At 40.9% G+C, this 22,280-nt stretch overlaps 1 protein-coding gene across 1 annotated transcript in view; it reads right to left on the bottom strand.

Moving 5' to 3' along the window:
• The window catches only part of rapgef5a (Rap guanine nucleotide exchange factor (GEF) 5a), a 43,923-nt gene extending 22,315 nt beyond the window's left edge, over nucleotides 1-21,608 (bottom strand). Inside the window, exons 1-8 of the mRNA XM_034094196.1 lie at nucleotides 21,231-21,608; nucleotides 11,086-11,136; nucleotides 9,961-10,067; nucleotides 9,252-9,373; nucleotides 7,945-8,122; nucleotides 2,796-2,877; nucleotides 2,627-2,675; nucleotides 2,135-2,208 (exon numbers count right to left, since the gene is read on the bottom strand). Of these exons, the coding sequence (XP_033950087.1) occupies nucleotides 2,135-2,208; nucleotides 2,627-2,675; nucleotides 2,796-2,877; nucleotides 7,945-8,122; nucleotides 9,252-9,373; nucleotides 9,961-10,067; nucleotides 11,086-11,136; nucleotides 21,231-21,374 (807 nt within the window). The 5' untranslated portion in view covers nucleotides 21,375-21,608. The remainder of the gene's footprint in view (nucleotides 1-2,134; nucleotides 2,209-2,626; nucleotides 2,676-2,795; nucleotides 2,878-7,944; nucleotides 8,123-9,251; nucleotides 9,374-9,960; nucleotides 10,068-11,085; nucleotides 11,137-21,230) is intronic.
• Between the last annotated feature and the right edge of the window lie 672 nt (nucleotides 21,609-22,280).

The raw sequence follows: 22,280 nt of genomic DNA, 5'->3' as shown, positions 1-22,280 counted from the left end.
CGTACACAAACACAGATATTATATCAGAGCCACAGTCCCCTGTCTCCTGCTTCCTGTTAACCTGCTGTCAACTTCCTGTCCTAGACACAGAACTCACCAAGATAAACCTGTCTCTGTCTGTGTGTGTGTGTGTGTGTGTGTGTGTGTTTGTGCTGTCCGGCTGTCTCCATCTCCTTTTCTCTCCTATTGTGAATGACCTTCATTTTTCTTTGGTCTCTTGTGTTTAAGATCTATGACAATCTATAACGTTGTCACACTAGTATGTGGTTTATACTGTATGTGGTTAACACAAGACAATTATGTCAAATAAACAAAAATAAATACTCCTGTTACCATTACAATCTGCAGAGCTCTATAACTCCCTCACAGCAGGATGAATCTTATGGCTACTAAGCTCAAACGGTTTGAGAAAAATATCTTATTGTGATTGACTGATATTCCAAGTGTGATACTGGAGGAAATTATCATTTTGGCTTCACTTATATTGACAAATATATAAATGGTCGGATTATTTGTGAGGATCCGTTTCTTTTAGGTCCGTAAAATACGATAAGTCGGCCCGGTCATATCCGCTCTATACTTTGCCTGTAACAAATATAGCTTGATGACTACTGGGGTCAAAGCAATACAACAAATATAAGTTTATCTTTAAATAAAACATTGTGCAAGACTTCTAACATTTAATAACATTAAATATTTAAATGAGGGGATAATTACTCTTTAATCATAAACATATGCAACCTTTTACAGAGGGGTTTGCAAAAAGCCATTTCTTTGTGTTAAGGGGTCATAAGCCAAACACGTATGAGCCATTGATTAGACTCACAGTAGTATTCAGTGTCTCCTATGTTACAGGGTGTTAGAGCATACATGTATTACATTACTTAACAACAGCCCCTAAGGGTCGTTTTAATTTTGAAGCAGTTAATAGTCGCGTGTCAAGGTCACAGTGAGTGCTCTGCATATATTGAGTGTCTATTGAATTTCATTCTTAAACTTTGTTGTGAAACATCCCGTGTTAATTGGTTACAGGCGATGTTGTCACGATTTAATTAACTGGTGGGAAAACATCCTCACCATGGCATGCATGCATATATAGTACTGTGTATGTATTTGTGTTTTAAAAAGATTCCTTTTTTCCCTGCTCTCACCCTTTCCCCTCATCTCTGGTGTTATCTGATGATGAATAATTGATGTAGAAAAAGAGGTTTCCACTGTAAAGAGATGGCACCAGAAAGCAAACATGCCTTCCTCTGCACTCTGTTGTGACTCAATTTCTACCTTCAGCCACTTCATGGAGGCACACACACACAACAAACAGCTTTTTAAATGAGAGAAGGCTAGCCAATAAAGATTACTACTTACAATGGACGTCCCAAGCGGGGCTGTATTGGTAATATAGTGTCAGTATTTGATAGTGTTTTTCATATTGCGCCTGGTCATTTCCGAATCTTTTTTTAAATGGCAATTTCTGTGACGACAGCTGTCAAAAAGCTTTACTGTGCCCTTTTATTCACACTGAATCCTCTCCCAAGAGAACTGTACTTCATAGGCAGGCAAAGTTTAAGGCAGCATGCACAAATACATAGCATGCAGTTTAATCAAATAAAGATATTCACAATGACATCATGTCTTTGCCACCACACAGGTTGAACCTATAGGTGCTTTGCATGCGCTACAGCAACATTTTATAGGTGAACCAAACCTCTTCTCGCTGTGCCAGGAGTGGTTGTCTTCCTGGCTAAACGGTTTTAAACATTATCTCCACTGATATAAAATCCAACTTTAAATGTTATGCAATACTTCAAATTGTAGTGAACTCTTGATTTTGTTCTATACCAAACTGGATTGGCTTTACGAAACTCTTTTGTAAGCCTACTTTAAGATGATCGTGCACTGACCAGATTACTGAGGGAAAATATAAATATTGGATTGAAAATTAATTGAAGGATTAGGATTGGGGGCAATGACAGGGACATTGTCTAGTATAAGTAGGGGTGTGTGTGTGTGTGTGTGTGTGTGTGTGTGTGTGTGTGTGTGTGTGTGTGTGTGTGTGTGTGTGTGTGTGTGTGTGTGTGTGTGTGTGTGTGTGTGTGTGTGTGTGTGTGTGTGTGTGTGTGTGTGTGTGTGTTACCGGGCTGCTCTCCTCGCTGGGTGTGCGAGGCTCATGTTGGCTCGTCTCTGTCGTCTCAGAGTCCTGCTCTGATACTGCAACCCACCCAAAGCAGAATCAAGTCATTTATCTTCACACACTCATTATGTAACATTGTGTGAGTCATCCATGTCCTCATGATGCAGAAAAGAAAAACACATTGAGGCTATGTTTGTGTGGTTTATGTTTAAATGTTCTGATTAGTTTCTTTAATTGTTCCATCTGTTATTGATTATAAATTATTAAACAAAGACCATGCATAGAAAACATTCACAAATAATATACGATTTAGGCTAGATTTCGCTATTAGCTGATTCCTACTTAATATTACATTATTTATAACAATTATAAAGACAGATCAAATCAAGGATTAAGTAATTTCAATAAAAGATCTTGATCAAGCTCATATTAATGCTGACAAGACGACTGGTTGCTCATTATATATTTATCTATCTAAGATGTATGTATACTTACAAGCTTTACGAGTCTTTCGGGCAAGAGCAGCTGCCAGCTCACATTGTACCTGTTGAAGAAACGGTGTCAAGACAATACGCAAAAATAAAAATATATAAATGATTGATGAAAACATTGGTAATGAGGCAGCAATAGGATACTGTATTTATTGATTTTCAGTCGCACTGACCGTAGAAGTGAGCCTCTCAAGAGCTTTCATCTGGAGAATCTCACTGCAGATGTCCCTGTTGCCTTCAGAGTCCTCCTCTGACCTTGGATAGACACAAACACACACAGCTTTACTTATAACTGACATGTGCAATATTGTGATCAAATGCTCTCCAGAGAAATGGGATTCCTGCAGGGTTTTGATCTACGCTGCCCCCTGGTAAACCTAGAGAAGAACTACAGCCTGCAGACACATCTACTGGATGTTCCCGCCTGTGGACGGTAACACAATAAACACGAGAATATTTGAGTGAGAATATTTTCTGTGTGTTAATATTTTCTTTTGGCGAGTGGTATCTGTTCTATTTTTCCTCCCATCTGTCTTTCCATTTCTTTACTGCTCACATGTCTCTGTATGCAGCATCTCTCTCTGCACCCCCCTTCTGTCTTTAATGTGCTTTCATTTAAAATAGCTTGCAGGCACACCCTCCTATTGAAGTTAGTGAAGCTGTGTGCGTGTGCGTGTGCGTGGCAGCTGAGTGTACATGCATTCAGAATATATATGGACGTGTAACTTGTTTTGAGGATCTTTTTTCAAGCCCGAGTGCATCTGTAATTACATTTATGTAGGAGTTACATTTGTGTGTGTTTGTGTGTGTGCGGTATAAACAGGTGGTTGTTTTGGGGTAAACTGTGTGTTATTCCCACAGCAATAATACAAGGTTGTAGAGTTTGTCTTCGATAGCGTCAGACTGCACCCGAGGGCCCCTCCCCTAATATGTTCTCTTACAAAACCACTGTTTGGATTGGTCTCCCACACACTGCCTCACCCCCGCACTACACACACAAAGACTGATTTGCATACAATTTGGATTTTAGCAAAAGATCCCAGTGGTACGAGTAATACTTGTGAAGGGAAGAAGATGAAGCACTGTGTGTGTGTGCTGTAATCTGATAAGGGCACGATAGAGGCAAAGCGGGGGAGATGGTGACAACATGTAGAGCACAGCCTGACACTTCAGCTATCGGCTCTGACACAGACAGAGAGAGACGAGCCAGGTAGACTTAAAGGAGTGTGGAATTATCATATTTTTACTGTCACAATAAAAGCTGCTTGTGCTTTCCTTTCAGTATCTGTGTTCGAAATAAATCCACTCTTTAAAATAAGATTACTGATGATTAAAAATCTCACAGAGCTGGATGAACAAAGGCAAATGATCAAGTTGTCAATGCGATTAAATATGGAGGATTTTAATCTTTTGTGAGGATCATGAGATGTATCTGTTCTGAGTCACCATGCTAAATGTATTCTCATCATGGAGGGTCATTAGGGTTTTTAGCAGCCGTTCATTTGGCAAGTTGGTGACTCACCATGAGGCTGAATGTATCTGTGCTGGAGGACAGGCACAGTGGGAGCTGTGTCACCAATCATTAAGCAGCACAGAACAGTTTTCAAACAGTATTGACAGAGGATTATCATGATCGCGGCTTGCAATGTCTCCCTTTTTATTCAAAGTCAAAGTTGGAGTCATGTTGATATCCCACACGATAAATCAAAATTAAAAGCGGACAAATTGTTATTGTGAACAATGTGTCAACGTACTTTAATCTGATGCAATCTAACAGAGATAAAAGCCTGTGCCATAATGCAGATTGTGGTTGATGTTATCTCTGTCGAAACCCTTGACTGTGTGGCTCTGTTTCTTCAGCCCTCTGCAGAATCTGTTTGGCTTGTTGCCCTCTTTGGACCAAAGCGCCATGCAAAGCAAGCAAGTGTGTTTTCTCATCCTAAGCTAAGGTGTCATATTTAAGCTTGTGGCAATTCTCCACTTCCTGCTCAATGATATGCAGAAATACCTGGAAAAACTGGAAAACTAAAATGAAAATGCGCATAGATAAAATGCTGTATTTTATATAGAATGAGGAGGCATTAATGAAGGGACAAAGTTAGAAGATAATGTGAACATGTAAAGTACCCTTTTTCACTATGCTAGATACAGTGATTTTCATTCATTTGAGTCAATCAGTTCACACTTTGACAATCAACTTGACATGTACTAAACTTTAAAATGAACAAATGTGGTGACATTTGCGCGGGGGCAGTGACCAGGACATATTTTCATAGTTAAACTTTAATCACCTCTCCTTATAAAGCGCTTTTAAAAAGCACTATATATGCAAGTTCAGACCTTAAGTGTTATTTGAGCCACAGAGGAAGACAGCGATGAGACAGTGAGAGAGGTTCTTGCCAATAAAGCTCATTAAATAGAAACAGAATTGAATGCCGATGGGGACATAATGAGAGAGGAGGGACCTGTTATTTTGTAGAGTAAATAAGACTGTCATTAATATAACAGTACCTTTTTAAGAATAAGAAGACTTGAAACCATGAGATTCTTGTTGTTTCTTTCCCGCAAAACAGCAATTATTTGTAGAAAGCCTCACGGTGTACAATGAACAATAAACTAATCATATTTAATGACCACATTGTGCCTGGTAGCAGTTTGTTCAGACACAGCGATCCAATTGGAAATGCTGGAAGTGTTGACACAAAGAGCAACATCTTCTACACGTGATGCAGAGGAGATAACACATTTAATTAGTAGCATATTTTTCTCAGGCTTCACCAAGGAAAGAAAATCACTAGCAGGAGGCCAAACAGTCAGCTGATGGTACTCCATATTAAGGCAACAAGTTATCAGCATCAATGTAATGATTGCCTCATTAGATTAAACTTCAGCAAGAGATAGGTTGCCATAATTCATGAGCAGCGCTAGCATCAGTTACACACGGCTGCATTTCAAATCTTGCTGCAGCAGCTCAAGAAAAGTGCAATTCTCTAATTTGGTAAAAATACGCATGCTAGTTTTGCTGTAGATAAACCTACGATAAAAAACAGTTCCAATCTGACATTAGTGGTTTTTGGATAAAGACTTTTTTTTTAGATAAGAAGCACTCAAACTAGAACGGATACACAATATCTGACGTACAATTATTGCTTGAGAGATATACTTTTGGTGTTTTCCCCTGGCAGCTACAACTATTCTCCTTGACACCAACAACAGAGCGGTAGACAGAGAGGAAGGGAGGGTGTGAGACGAGAGGATGCCTGCAGAGAAATGTTGCGCCAGTCAAAGAGAGGCTCAGACAGCAGTGGGGTCAAAGTGACAGACAGAGGGAACGTGTTGAATGCATAATCTCATCTGTGTCTAATACGCCCAAAAATTGAACCGCAGTTTTTGAGATGTTTTTATGTGTGGATAATATGAATATGATTAAGAATACATTTAAAACACGACATGATAAAAACATGCATACATGTCTTTAAACTTTTTGCAGGCAAATCAGAGAGGATTCCAGGTGAAACCAGCCTGGGAGAAAAAACAACTAAAATATTATTGGTTAAATTAGTGAAAAACGGGGTAGAAACCTGTTAATAAGCACTAGTGTCTCTGCACACTACCAACCTGTGGAAAACCATGTGTCGTGGAGTGACCCCAAGTATGCACGTCATCCATCATGATGTATGGAAAGTACATAAAGTATGTTACATGTTACATGTTATATGTTAAAACATGTCGATGTATCCTTGAGCAAGCTACTTAACCCTGAGTTGCTCACGATGGCATGGCCAACGGTGTGTGAATGTGTATGTATGTTAGTGCATGTCCTAACATACACTGCTCAGTATGAATGGGTGAACGACATGTAGTATGTAAAGCGCTTTGAGGGGTCTTAAAGACTGGATAAAGCGCTATATAAGTACAGTCCATTTACCATTTACCATTTACATGACAATTATATCAGTAAGTAAGACCTTCAATTCCCCTCGCCGTCGTGCTCTCTCCCTGGTGTCTGCAAATACTCCCTTTGAAGTTGACACACAGATGAATGTGTTGACGTGTGCTCTTGTTCCCTCGCTCTCAATATATACTCCATTTTGTTTACATTCCCCGTCTCACCCTCTTTCTTTCTCTGAGTGACAGATTGAGTTCAGTGGCATCCTCAGCAGGAATCCCACATACAGGAGCAGGACACCACTCTGCGCGCGTGCGTGTGCGTGTGTGTGTTCATCATGTTTCAGTTTTTTGTGCATTAGTGTATTTTTTCTATAGATGTTAAGGTGTGTGTGTGTGTGTGTGTGTGTGTGTGTGTGTGTGTGTGTGTGTGTGTGTGTGTGTGTGTGTGTGTGTGTGTGTGTGTGTGTGTGTGTGTGTGTGTGTGTGTGTGTGTGTGTGTGTGTGTGTGTGTGTGTGTGTGTGTGTGTGTGTGTGTGTGTGTGTCCCTCACATAAACAGACTGAGGATTTAAAACCTAGAGATTAGGGCTCTAGCTAGGATTTGGGAAAGATCTTTGGAGAGGGTGTGTGTGAGTTTATAATGTGCTGCAAAACTTGTGCCCGTGCACGTTTCCACCAAATCAAACAAACTGACTTGTCATCAGACAGACAAATGACCTTAATCATACTGTAAATCTAAGCGGGAACACTGTCACTTCGACTTTGATATTCAATCAGAGCGCCGAGCTTCCACTTCAGGTCAACGGAGATCATCCAGTAAATGACTACTGAGTCACATTTAAAGTTTTACCAACTATCCTCAAAAATTTAACACGTTCGCTCTAATGACGAAAACCTAACAACATGCCATTATGAAAGATAAATATGACCTATATTATCAGTCCATCCATTAAAGCTGTGATTTCTTTATTTTATTCAAACAACCAGAAAAAAACCTTGGAAAATGTTCAATAAATGATGTATGATGTTTCTGAATACCAAAGATAGTGTCTAATGGGGCGACAGGCTTTGATTTTTAGTGGAGAGGAGGGTGTTCAAAAACTGTTGTTGTTCTCTGTCTTAGCACAAAACAGAAGAAACTACATACAAGTTGTAAACAGGCTGCATAAAAGTAATAGAAGCCATGCAAACATTTCCGACTAATCCCTGCGCATGTTCGGCTAAGTGTAGCGAGGAGAGGCATGTATCGGCTCCGTCCCCAAAGACACATTTCTTTCTTTAAAAGAACAATCAAATGTTACCTTTTAGCAAGTGAAGCAAACCATGTCAAGTTGAGATAAAAGTGTTTATTGAAACTAGATTAAAAACAGGGAACCCCCTACTGCCCATCCATCGCAGCGTTACTTGCAATAAGATTTTAATGGACACTTACGGGCTGTTGGCCCCGCCTCCAGAGCGAAACTGGACGTACGGGGCGAGTTGTAGGAGGAGCCTAACCGCCTCGGACCACTCCCCTTCATTGCGGCGAAAGTCACAGGAGGCGGAGTCACACTCCTCAAAGCTGAACTGGTAGTAAGAGTTTGAGTCTGAAAACACCACCCGCTGGTCCACTGGAGAAGGAAAGGACACAGAAAAAAGGGATTTTATTAAAGTTTTCTTATTTTCCCTTTCTCTTTTTTCACAGTAATAGAGTGCCAAAATGTAACAAAGTCTGTCTATTTGTACAATAATAGCTATAATTTAACCTAATGAAGGTATACAGTATATGACTGCAGTGTAATCAAAGGGTTAGGTGCTGCTTTGTTCAGGAGCCCATGAGCTGGCAATCACTGCTATAGAAAGGAAGGCGAATGATGCACAGTTGTGTTATTTTGAAGAATGTTCACAGATGTATAGAGTTAATCAAGAACTAAGTATATTACGTTAAAATCAAATGGCTTGTAAGGTCAGCATTAACAGGACGGAACATTGTTCTTTGAAATATAGAAATGGGTCAAATGTGTTTCAATGCGAGTCAAAACATAAAGATTGGAGACAGAACAAGCATTGCTTCGTACATTATTAAATGTATATTATCGATGCACTAAATTCAGAGCCTCAATCATTGTTGACAGTTTATAGCAGTATAGTTTTTATGGAATAAAAACCGAAATAAACTCTTCAGATACGCTGGATTACCCAGACAGATGAACTAAGTACTAATGTTCCAAAGCAAGTAGCCTCAAGATGATTAGGTTTGCTCATTCTTAAAAACCAAATGCATTGCTTTTCAATATTATACCTTCTCTACGATGATGTGTTACGCATATCATACCAAGTGGAGATTCATCATAACAAGGTTTTTACTTATTCTTTATTATCACAAATAATGATAGATTCAGCTTCTCAGAGGGTTGAGTGTGAAGTATAATGTTAGTTGTCTTTGGTAAATATTGAAATGGGATGTGTGGGTAGTTCAGAAGGATTTAAATAAACATAAGTAAAGAGATATTACCTTGTAAGAAGTGAAACAGGTGAAGGAAGAAGCCAATTCATCTCTATTCTGTTAGTAATTAACTGGTGAACTAGCTCATCTTTTGGCTTTTTAGCACAGGTCTCGCTGGAAGGTGACTATAAATCTTGATGCACACTCAACCTTCAGGCGTGTGTGTGTGTGTGTGTGTGTGTGTGTGTGTGTGTGTGTGTGTGTGTGTGTGTGTGTGTGTGTGTGTGTGTGTGTGTGTGTGTGTGTGTATTTACCAGACAGCAGGACTCCCAGCTCCAGCAGCACCTGCCAGACACGCACAGCAGTAGTCCGACAGCGCACATACACACACTGCTCACACAGCCACTGCACCAGCTCCACACCCACGTAGCTACGCCTGTAAAAATACACACACAAGTGCAACCACACAGTGTTACGATACACATGCACATACACACTCTTACTTACCTCTGCACAAGGCTTTTTTTATTTAATCAATATTCATCGATTATTCATTAGTTCTTCGTAAGCCTTTTTCCTCTGAATACTCTCCGTATGCTTTCCCCCAGGATAAACTCTGTGTGTGTGTGTGTGTGTGTGTGTGTGTGTGTGTGTGTGTGTGTGTGTGTGTGTGTGTGTGTGTGTGTGTGTGTGTGTGTGTGTGTGTGTGTGTGTGTGTGTGTGGGTTTGTATCCACGATGAGGGATAAGAGCTCTTATTTATATTTGTGTCCAGATGTTCACATGGTCCTCGCATGAGTCTGTATTCATTGTATATTGCATGAGAGCGCTTGTATTCCCTTTCCGTCCTGTGTTGTGCTATATCATGTCTACGTCACACTTTCCTCGCCTTACTGCATAAACAACTAAACTGGCCAATCAGGACAGGGCTCAACAGTGACTGGTGAGCCAGTGCACATGCTTCACCAGACACATCGATTCATCCTGCACACAGACAGACACACAAACTCAGAGACAAGTGTACCGTATGATTCTGGCCAGGTGTATCTTGTCTTTAGCCGGGTACGGTCCATGAGAGAGGAAGGCATTCCTCACAGCCCGACCAGCGCATGGAAAACTCTGGGAACAAGACTGACACACAGAGAGCCACATTCAATTTACATTTGACACTGTCATTTTAAAATCTGAACACAGAAAACATATCTCAACATTGTTTTGGACATTGATTCCAGAGCTAGAGAAGCTACATGCTGACATTGACGGCCTCACAAGGACAACTCGATGTCTTCATCCCCGAGGAGTGAAACATTGACTTTGCCTACACGCTCTGCAATAATCCTGCTATTGACACTGTGTTAAATAAGACTGTATTTCAATTCAACTGTTTACAGGCATGCTTGTTCTGCGTCATTAATATTCACATTTACATGCGACAGAGCAGAGGTTGCTTCATGAGGAACATAATAATAATAATAATAATCCTTATATTTATTATAGCGCTTTATCAAAGACTCTCAAAGCGCTTTACAAATACACATACAGATCATACATGTAATGGTCATCTACTGTGGACAATACCCACAGGAGCAAATTTGGGTGAAGTGTCTTGCCCAAGGACACAACGGCCTGACATAAGAGAGAGACTCTCTCATTGAAGCTGATTATGTAAAGTCTTTATAACGTTTATAGAGGGGTGGTCAAGCATGCGTTAGATAGTTTGTCCCATGTGTTAAAAATGGCACTGTGAATTGTAGACCGCTATGTCTAAATTGTCACAATCATTGTCACTAGTAATGTGTGTGTGTGTGTGTGTGTGTGTGTGTGTGTGTGTGTGTGTGTGTGTGTGTGTGTGTGTGTGTGTGTGTGTGTGTGTGTGTGTGTGTGTGTGTGTGTGTGTGTGTGTGTGTGTGTGTGTGTGTGTGTGTGTGTGTGTGTGTGTGTGTGTGTGTGTGTGTGTGTGTGTGTGTGTGTGTGTGTGTGTGTGTGTGTGTGTGTGTGTAAACTAGCTTGGAAAACAGCCCAAGATAATACAATCACTGATGTCACCTGTATAGAGGCTAAACAAACACACTCACTTGCACTTCACAGCAAAACTAAAGGGATGACATCACCTCTGCGCGCGTGCGTGCGTGCGTGCGTGTGTCCTTACCTTGTTAACTGTTGGTCCAGTACTTGGTCCGGGTATCGTGTCAGGTGATTGCTGTTAAAAACACAATACATGAAGCCATCAGAGCCAACACAGAAAGACACACACACACACGCACACACACACAGCGAGATAAGAGACAAGTTTGACCATTCCCCAAACATTCGTCAGGTTTTGTTCAAACTGACAGCAGTAAGAAACATTGTGCATACATTCATACAATACCGCAACACAATTTGCCAAACTTATATAATGTGGCCACTTATTTTGACTTATTAAGTGTACAAAATGGTTAAACAGAGACAGAGATAGTTAAACAGAGACAGAGTTAGTGACCTATGCACTCACTTTGTTTTTACCAGTAAAAACAACATTTAAATTCCTCTACAGTAAAATGCAATTGCCAGTGTACTGTAAGTGTCACAATATAACAACAGCTTAATAAATCCTTTCTACCATCACGTTGAAGCCTTTTCCCTGGGCGTGTCGACTCCAACTCTACTTCCTCTACCAGGAAATAAACTCTTAATCTTTGTGGATTATTATGGTGCCAGAGGAGCTAAATGGAGATGTTGACACTGCGGTTATAAAACAGATTAAATATGAGTGAGTGTTCCAGGAGATCAAGTAGAGCGGAAAAAGGCCCTACATGCAGACATCTGTTTCTGTATTTCACAGCCGTGTTATACGTTGTGATGCAATTTAGTAAAACCATGTCTGTGATTCTCTGCACCTGAATTCAAAGCTTGGTTTAAATGCTTTAAGTAAATGTGTTTTGTCATGGTTTTACAACACTGAATCATGCTTTGTGACACTGATCAACAGGCCAAGAGGTATTTCATATGAAAAGATTGAAATGTATGTTCAAAAATATCTTCATTGTCACTCCCCTGACATGGCAGTACTGATCAACGATGAAGATTCTGTTACTTCTTTAACTATTTTTCGCATAAAATCTATACAGAAACATATATTGGTGTACTGCTGAGCTGTAGAATGAGATAGTGTGTGAGCCAGAAGTAAAAACAATTGTCTAGCCAAAACTCAACAACCGGAGCAGAGCAAACTTAAAGGTGGGGTAGGTAATTTTGGAGAAACCAGCTCGAGTGCGCTAGAATTTGAAAATACACAGCCGGAAAAAATCTGCCACTTCCTTACAGAGCCCCTCCTCCAACACACACGAACGCGCACATGACCAATGAGGGCACGAGGTAAGTTTGTGCACAGATGGAAGGCTGACAGGCAGGTAGGCCATCCAGTTACTTTAGCCGGGCCGCCTAAAATGAATGGTCGTGCTTTTTACAGCGCTACGGCTTCCACTGATGAAATTTTTTAATGGATTTTTTGTCAAAGCACTTAAGATATTCATTGCTATCGGGATGTTAAGAGCATTCCATGGAATATAACAAACAGTGTATCTCGAGCCGGTTTCTCAAACTTATCTACCCCACCTTTAAGAACAAATCTGTAAAAAGTGTGTAAAAATAACTATTGGGGAAAAAATACCAGTGCATTTTCAAAACAGTGAACAAGAGATTTGGAGAAAAGTACGTTACAGCAATCCTGCTTTAGTGTCCATAAAAAAGGGGAGTGTCTGAGATAATGAAGAAACAAGTATAAACCAAAGTAGAAGACGTTTCTTTGGTCCAATGAGATCAACATTGATCATTTTATATGAAATGCATCCATATTGGTCATGGCAGTGTCATGCAGAGGGCATGCTTTTATGCAGCAGGCCTTTGAAAGCTTTGAAGATAAAGGGGAAATGTATTTTCTGAATCATTCTGGGGAAAACTGCTTTCTGTAATAGCATGCTAAATTGGGAGAAGGCCTTTTCCCCCAGCAGGATATATTTTGTCGATGTTAATAAAGCAATTGCCTTTGTACACAATCTTGCAAGTATACAGCATTATTATCAGCGGATATGGTGCGAAAAAAAATCAGATTGTGCTTTGAAACCACCATGGCAGCGCATCACTTATAAAATATCAACTGGATTAGGATGACGATCACGTTGCCAGCGTTCATTAAAGTCAGCATCAGAGTCTCCTGCAATAGGCGTGTAACTGCTCTGTGAGCTCAGTCAGGGAAAAGGGATCAGTGATAGAGTCGTGGGTTTGATTCCCTCTGGAAATTGCTGCTGCCCTTCGCCTGATGATGAAGAATGGGAAGACACGGAGAGATCAGATGCTTGAACAAATGAAAAGCAACGAAGCCACTGTGGAAGATGGATGTGGAGGAGGAAATATAAATGTATTGGCATGCAAGAGGATAGGAAGAGAGGGAGGCAGAACAAATCACAACAGAATATATGACGGGGGGGATATGAGAATGACAGATTGAGCGGGAGTGCGATGGGGGGGGGGGGGGGGGGGGGGTGAGAGGCAGAGAGATCATTTTAATTGTGATCGTAAAAGAGAGAAAAAGTGAGTTAGACAAAAATAGAGAGCGAGAGGAATGCACGTCAGTGGCTTTGAGTTGAAAGAAAATGAAATAAATGATATAGAAATGTAGAGCGGTGTGTGATCTCATTAGAGCGATGATAGTGTCCACGATATCACACACACACACAAGCGAGGACACACACATGATCACAGCTCACCTACAGTACAGTATGCTTCATCCTATGTACAATTGAACCTATTGAAGGTATACAGTATATGACTGCAGTGTAATCAAAGGGTTAGGTGCTGCTTTGTTCAGGAGCCCATGAGCTGGCAATCACTGCTATAGAAAGGAAGGCGAATGATGCACAGTTGTGTTATTTTGAAGAATGTTCACAGATGTATAGAGTTAATCAAGAACTAAGTATATTACGTTAAAATCAAATGGCTTGTAAGGTCAGCATTAACAGGATATACAAATACACAAATAATGATAGATTCAGCTTCTCAGAGGGTTGAGTGTGAAGTATAATGTTAGTTGTCTTTGGTAAATATTGAAATGGGATGTGTGGGTAGTTCAGAAGGATTTAAATAAACATAAGTAAAGAGATATTACCTTGCAAGAAGTGAAACAGGTGAAGGAAGAAGCCAATTCATCTCTATTCTGTTAGTAATTAACTGGTGAACTAGCTCATCTTTTGGCTTTTTAGCACAGGTCTCGCTGGAAGGTGACTATAAATCTTGATGCACACTCAACCTTCAGGCATTTATTTATACCACTGTCTAAACCACATGTGTCAAACTCAAGGCCTAGGGCCCAAACATTGATGAACTTGCATCTGCCAAGTATCTGGCTTGAAAAAGAATCACTGAGCAGCACACCGAGTTTCAATGGACGTTTCCTTCGGCACTTTTTCTCTCACGACAACAAAGCATGTTTGGTTTTTTCTTTGAGGGAAATCGTTTTGTTGAAGCTGTTGTTGGCCTGTGGAAAAATGTAATCATAAGAAAGGACTGGAAAAGCTGCAGATAGAGCCATAAGAAATGAATGCAACTGATTATTTAATGTTGTTTTTATAGGCAATCATTTAAGCTTTGTTAGTTCCAGGTTTAATATGGGAAATAAGTTCATTTCAATAAGTTTTGCAATAAACATTGAACCAGTCTGGCCCTCGACTAGTACCCATTTTCTTATTTTGGCCCACTGTGTATTTGAGTTTGACACCCCTGGTCTAAACTGTACACATCAGACCTATAGTGTATTTATACTTTTCACTACTGTCCATATTGTATATATTTGATCTATTGTGTATATAAAATATTTCTATGGAATTACATACCTTATAAATCATACTGTATGTATTCATATGTAAAAATACTTTGCACTCATTGCCCTAGTAAGATGCTAAACTATATTTCATTGATTTTTATGACAAAAAAGTAGAATTTGATCTAAAAGGAATAGACGTTTTTGCTTCTTAGAGCGTTACCAAAGACGATTGATATTACTCTCATTGGTGTTCAATGCTACAGTAAGCAGCAAGTTAGCTTAGCATCGCATAAAGACCGGAAACCTGCTCTCTCTGAAGGTAACCAAATCTGCCCACCAGCACCCTTTTTGGCTCGTCAGTCGGGCAAAATAAGCAATGTGAAAAAGGCCATCTTGGGTTTCAGGAAATGGATTTAGTGACTGTGAATTACCGTTTGAAAATCAGAGATTAAAGAAAAAGTTGTAGAAGAAAATGTTGTTTTTTTTCCCCCTTCTGTAATAAAACACAAGCGTGGAGTTTCACCTGATAAACAGCTCTGCGTGGACGTCCTCCCGAGATATCAGTAAATATGAGAGGAGATTTTTTTCTGTGTCGACATGCAGCGTTTGGACTGGGGGTTAAGTAGAGCACAATGTGCTTGGCTGGCTGGCTTTACATTGTAAATTGTTTCCGACTCTCGCTATCTCAGTCTTGCTCCTTCTTTCTCTTTTGTCTCAGTTGCTCTATCTTATCTCTCCATCTCTCGGTCTGGTGAACACAGATCTCTGCAGAGGTCTTTGTTTCTCCACCATCATCTCTGCAAGTCACACCAGCCCGAGAGAAGTTTCATTCATACTGTATCTCACGACGAGAGACTTGTCTGCTGCCCATGTTCCTGCAAGTCTATTTGTCTGCGTCTGATTTTTTTCACAAACATACACTCCTCCATCACACAGAATACTGCCATCAGTACCGGAGACAGAGAGACAGTGTCAGGGAAAAAAGAGAAGAGGAGTGAGAGCAATAAAGAGAGAACACATGCTGGCATGCTTATCGGTTTCATGACTTCAAAGAAAGTGTATACAGAGAGAGAGAATGAGCAGCAGAGAGTGAGGTCATTATCTGCAAAGAAATGGATTACTCTCAGATTAGATTGTTGAGCACAGTGAAGAGCTGCAGCACGGCATGCTTGGCAAATCCCCCCCCCCCCCACATACATTCACACTAAGCTCCTGTCGACTCCTTGACAGATTCGTCATACAAGGAAGTCAAAATGGAGACATCAAAGCACCTACTGCTCAATGGATGCACACACACTCAGGCCGTTTCTCAATCGCGAGGATGCTTGCTTGGTAGCACATGTCTTCCGAGTCACTTGCTTCAGAAGCTAGGCAAGAATCCTTCCTGGCATTCGGAAAACGTAGAGTGGAACAGGCTAGCAAGTGTGCAGGTGTGCGTCATATGAGAGGCCCCGTCTTACATTTTCCGCCACAGATCTGGGGAAATTGGTCCGTGCGCAAAGCATTGTGGGGATTTTAAGGACGTGAAGTCTACCCATGTGCAGCCTCGAAATTACCCCCAAACCAAGAACGCGGCCTCGGTGGAATTCCAAGTATGCTGGAGATTGGAACAGTCCTTCGGCGGCACTCGACGACGTAGTATCCTTGAAATATTGGCTTGGAAGCCAGTTTCCTCGAGATTGAGAAACGGCCACGTACCGTAAAGCTGTAAACAAAACGACATGCTAGCTAGACCACGCCTATCTGCCAGCAGCGCACATGACCTTTGGCTTACAATAATCTATATTGTACTTGTTGATATAACCGGCTTTTATTAGTAATTGTCCCTCAACATATAACAATGGTTTCAGCATCTCAGCTGTGAAGAGTTGCTGGTTAGAACAGAATATACACTAGACTCTTATTGGACAAGCTATTTAATGTTGAATTGGCCTTTTTACATTTTTAAGCTGCACTATTTTTACCTTCGTTCATTTTAAAGATCAAACTGTCAGTTCAATAATTGAAAAGATACATGCAGATTAATTGTTAGCATTTGCATCCCGACAAGAATATTTTGGACATCATTAGACCAGAGTTGATGGTCATGATTTATATTTTTAAAAGGTTGTTTTGTCTTGAAAATAGATCCTTCCAGCTGTTATTTTTAAACCATCTTAGATCATAACATTGTTTTCAAACTCTCATTTACATTGCTTGCCAATTGATTTTGTTATTTATTTTAATCCCATAAATCTCAATCAAAAGGTCTTTGGTCCTTTGTCATCTTATTTGACTTGTATCAGCCTTTGCTAGTTCTGCATATGGACATTGATAATTGTTCATAAGTCAAGTACATTCCTAAAGTTTGGAAGAAGAATTAGCATTCGTGTCACCAATACTAATCGTTTCAGTCAAATACACTGATTACAGTGATGTGTGTGCGAGTTTATACAGTAAGTGGGGGTTGAATGTGTGTTGGGCCTCTCTGCACCCTTCACTCATCTTCTTTATCTCAATATGTAATGCAGTTATGGATGTGACAGTATGGCTGGCAGACATAAAAACACATCACAAGCCACTATTTCACTGCATGTATTATGCAGAAATGAGATTTTCTTCTGAGGAGTATCATCAACTACCCCCTTAGACAGTGTTCAGAAAGTCTGATAGCTTACATTACCACTTTAATTATCTCATGCAACAGTCTAAATGATGTTTCAAGCAGCATACTGTACATTTACATACAGTTGTGTGCTGTGTATTTTTAGTCCTTTTAAAAAGGTCCCATGTCATGGCCATTTCTACTGATCATAATTCCATTGTTGAGGTATACTAAATGATGTTAAATTGTTAAGATAGGTTCAGGAGCATGGCCACGCCTAAAACTCCACCTCGAACCACGGCCACCCCTATTTATATCCGGCAAAACTTCCGGCCACTGCTTGTCTCCATCCTTTCAACCCACCCTCCCTCTCCCTTCTACCCATACAGTTCCCCTTCCGACTCACACATCCATCCATCCCTTCTTCCCTCCCTAAACATCCCTACATCCCTCATCCCTTCAACATTTATATTTAAACTGTGCATATTTATATACTGTATATACTAACATTTTAATTCCAGGTATTGTCTGGGGGCCCGTAATCAGCCCACGCAGATCATGCCGGAGACGGAACCCCCACTCTGAGTCTCCCACTGCACGGACCACAGCTCGTCCTCCCAGATCATCCCTTCACCCCCCTCACATCATTCACATGTTACTTCAATACACTTACAAACATCACACTGTTGTGGCGTGGTTCCTGCTAGTGAACATAGATTTATACTGTGCAATTTTCCAAACTCACATTGGTTTCTCATACAGCATCTCTGTATAGTATGTGTATTCACTCTGTCCTAAACGCCTTGATGGAGCTCCTGCCACCCCCTCCCTGTGCTCTGATTGGTCAGCTCGCCCACTCCGTTCTGATGAGATCACCACCGTTACAGCGGATCGTCAGTGATTATGTGTTACAATGGCGTTAGCAACCAGAAAATGACACCAGTAAGGACAAACAGATGAGAATGCTGCGTGGGGTCTGGGTGCCGAGTTTGGCGGGACGTTGCGCGGCTCGCTGCTGCGAGGAGCGGACAGTGTGAGCTGGGTTCATTTCCTGCTTGCTGCGTGGGATCTGCGAGACAGCGCGAATGGACGCGGGAAGGGGGGGTGCTGAGGTGGCTGCCTAGGTTTTTCAGATTAAGTGTATATTTTATTATGTCCAAATGTCCCTTGTAAAAAAATGTAATTGCATATAAAGTAAACCCTTTCATCATATTTTGTTGCTTTTGCAACATGTTCTTTATCCAAATAATTTCAAGCGTGTCGTCTGCCATTAATTCATTCAAAGAAAAATGAAAAAGCTGCAACCTCAAACAAAATGGCGTGATAAATGTGGGGGTGCACCACCATTAGACTTTGTTTTAACATTATTTGTAAAAAGAAAATGCTCCTCCGTATTTCCTCTCTCTCTGGCTTACATTAAGAAATCAACTGCATTAAAAGGAAACTGAAAAACACACATGCATGCAGTGAGAAAGTCTTAGCAGTCAGCTGTTTTCTGATTGCTGTTGGCAGCATTATCGGTGAAGAAAGTTTTATGTCTCACGCTGCAGCACACACACACTGGTTCTGCGTCTGTTTTGGTGTCAGCAACAAAAACCAACAAAGCCTAACAGTACAAGTAAAACTGGTTGCAGAAGACTTGCTTAAGGGTGCTGTTAAAACAGAACAAAACACTATAACTCAGTGGGACCAGTCAGTGTCTGTATGTTTTACTCTGACAGTATCAAACGTGAGGTACACTGACTGCATATGTGTTTTGAGTGGCTGACCATTAAGTGGCTCTCAAAACACTTGACTGAGCTGTGGTCCAGTCTTTGGAAAAGTAGAAAAGAATACTAGCTTGATGCACATTTCTACCAGCTGTACAGACAGAGAGCCCCCTGGCAAGTGACCTGCACGTTCAAAAGTCAGCTCCTTTAAGAACATGTTTCTGCTCCCATCATATTGTAGCCAATAAAGGATGAATGCCAGAGCAAGTCACAACAGAGAATAAAGTAAAACAGGATTTTCAAAAGTGAAGTCGCTGCAGCATAAAACCTAAGGCGACAATAACTCCAGTTCCAAGTACTTCATTAACTGTCAGCGCACATCAAAGAAGCTCATGAGTCAGACTCTTTATTCCAGCACTTTTACAGGGCTGAATACATCATAGCAACAAATGTTGAAGATGGATGGGTCAACAACAACAATATGTGCAGGTTCCCCCCTGTAACTTCTGTGATTTTAGATTAGGTTATTATTTTCTTTTTAGCTATTTCAATTATGTGCCATTAGTGCAAGAAAAAAACATCACTAGTATTCCCTCTCACACATATTTTTGGAGAATGAATAGATAAAAGGAAGTGTGTGTGTGCGTGTGCGTGTGCGTGTGCGTGTGTGGTGAAGCATAGCCAACTGTGGTGTCTGGAGAGGACCAGTCCGCACAGAACAGCCATACCTTCACACTACTTACCCACGCCTCATCACACTAACCCACACCCACACCATGTTAGATGAGAAAGAAAGCTCAATATGTTTTCTTCATCTACTCAGTCTTTCCTTCTCTTCAGCTTGGCTATTCAACCAAAACACAAAGATGATACGCTTCATGTCACAATTAAAAACAGTCTGCTATTTTGACAGCAAACCAGCTTCTGACATGATTGATGTAGCTTCATAATTTTAAAACCTCTGTAATACTCAATAGGGAAGTAATCCACTGATTCATCCAGCCTTCGTGGTTTCAGTGTAATGTTGTTGTCTGGACTCGTATTTGGTTGTTCTTATTCGCATATTCTGTTCTGCAGTTCATTACAGGATTACCTATGGTTGAGATGTTTCTACACAGAGAGGATTTAATCATATTATACAGACAGGTAACAAGAACACTGAGCAGCCTTGACATGTAAGTCCTTTAAACATCACTTGTAACGTGACATAAAACTGTTCATCACCACAGTGGCTTTCCACCACAAATGTTGCATATTTGTATCACATTCGGCCCCTTAGGGACTGGAAGACTTGGCAATGTGTCCCTGATTCCCACACAGGGACACGTTTTTCCTGCCTGCCACAGATGAGATGAAGATGAGCTGAGCGGACACTGTGAGCAGACATTTGGCTTGTCAGGTGTGTTCGTTCCACATCAGGAAACATGGTGTCACACACATTTACTGCTTACTAGACCCATCATCACACAACAGACCCAGAGAGCCCATGAGAGAAAATGCTGATGGTGGATCTACAAATGTGCCTTACCAGGATTGGGATTTTAGTTTGCTAAATAATAGAGATAAAGCATTAGTTCAACTGAATCATGATCAAGAGAAAAATAATCTGCAACAGCCATATACTATTCTACAAATACGAGGATTTGATTCCTCTTTGTTTTATATGATTTCAAAGGGATTCTCTTTGAGTACTGGATAGCAGGTATAGGAAAAAAACAAGGTATTTCAAGGTGGACAATCACCTTGAGCTTTCAGAACTTGTGATGGGCATTTTCACGTTTATAAAAACAATATAATTAACCTATAATTAATAGAATAATAAAAAGAATATATGACAGATAACCCAATATATTTTTCTTAGTGTATGCATGTATGTGCGTATGTAGTGAATGTGTTGGATAGGGATAGTGTTGCCTTGACTACCGGAGTGTGAAGGCATGGTATCCAAACGCAATTCTAGTTATTATGCATGTAGCACGAACGCACGCACACACACACGCGCACACACACATTGCCTCTGCGACATTAACAAAATGAAAACACCTGAGTCGTGACGGGGTTACGAAATAGCCTCGCAGCACAGAGTGAGGGGTCGGTAAAACTCATGGTTAAAAAGATAAAACGTTGCTACGGTTTATCAAAACATAAAAACACGGAAGGACGGACAGTCAGTCAGTGGTCAGTTTTTCGGAAATACTCACGCTCTTCTTCCGCAGGTGCAGCCCGTGCTTCAGTAGTCCAGGCAGATCCCGGATTTTATGTTTCAGCTGAGCCTGGTCTCGTGCGCTCCGGTTCCATCGTAAACCCGCGAGCAAGCCGTCCTCTGCGGGCTCCGAGTCCTCCATGGTCCCCCTCCTGCTCCTGTCTGTCCTCGAGCTACCGCCTGCCACCGCTCCGGAGTTTTTAATGTATCCTCACAAGGCGCACTGCCGCCCGCGCCCGTTCGCCATTTCCCCCTCTACCTCGCGCTCACACTCAGCGTCCTGCATCTGCAAAAACTGCACGACCTACTGAATGTGTATTCCGCAGCACGCGAGGCTGCTCCACTCCACTCCACCCAATGGCTCGCGCGTCCTACTCCTCACTACCAGGTTGGTGAGAGTGTGGGTGGGAGGGGGGGGAGGTCACAGGTGAAAAAAAACATTGCATCACTTCCACCCTTCATTTAAATTCAAAGGGGCTCTATTGGCACGACCATATCGAAAACATAGAAGTGCCAAAGCATGTTGTACAAGGTGTTACAACATGAGCAAAACATTAAATGTATATGCCAACAATAACATGCAATTAAAAACCAAAGAAAGTGTTTGTGTGTGGGATTCAAAGGCTTTATTGTCAAATGCACAGTAGCTACAGTGTACAATGCAACATAAACGTATAAGACAAAAAACAATACAAATGTTACATCTATACAAAATAGTCCAGGATTATGTTTCAAGACCAAGTCATGCAGATGAAGTAAACTATGTACATGTAATAAAAAAAAATACAATAAGCTAAATGTTGCAGAGATTGTTGTAAGTCACCAATTGAATTCAGGAGTCTATAGAATAAGATAAACATATAAGTTTGCTTGTGGAGTTGATATTTCCAATTATAATGTTTATTTATGCCTAGGCTTCACTATAAAGATAATAGCCTTGTGGGGAGGGAGAAATTAAGCAGAAGAGACTTGGTAGGGCTACGTCACCACATTACCTGGCTCAAATTTCCAAAAGTAAACAAAGAGAAGCCATGGAGTGTGTGTCTGT

This window comes from Pseudochaenichthys georgianus, chromosome 11 (genome assembly GCF_902827115.2).
Source record: "Pseudochaenichthys georgianus chromosome 11, fPseGeo1.2, whole genome shotgun sequence".
NCBI lineage: Eukaryota > Metazoa > Chordata > Actinopteri > Perciformes > Channichthyidae > Pseudochaenichthys > Pseudochaenichthys georgianus.
Note: the sequence above shows the minus strand (reverse complement) of the source record. Positions and strands in the feature narration are given on the sequence as shown.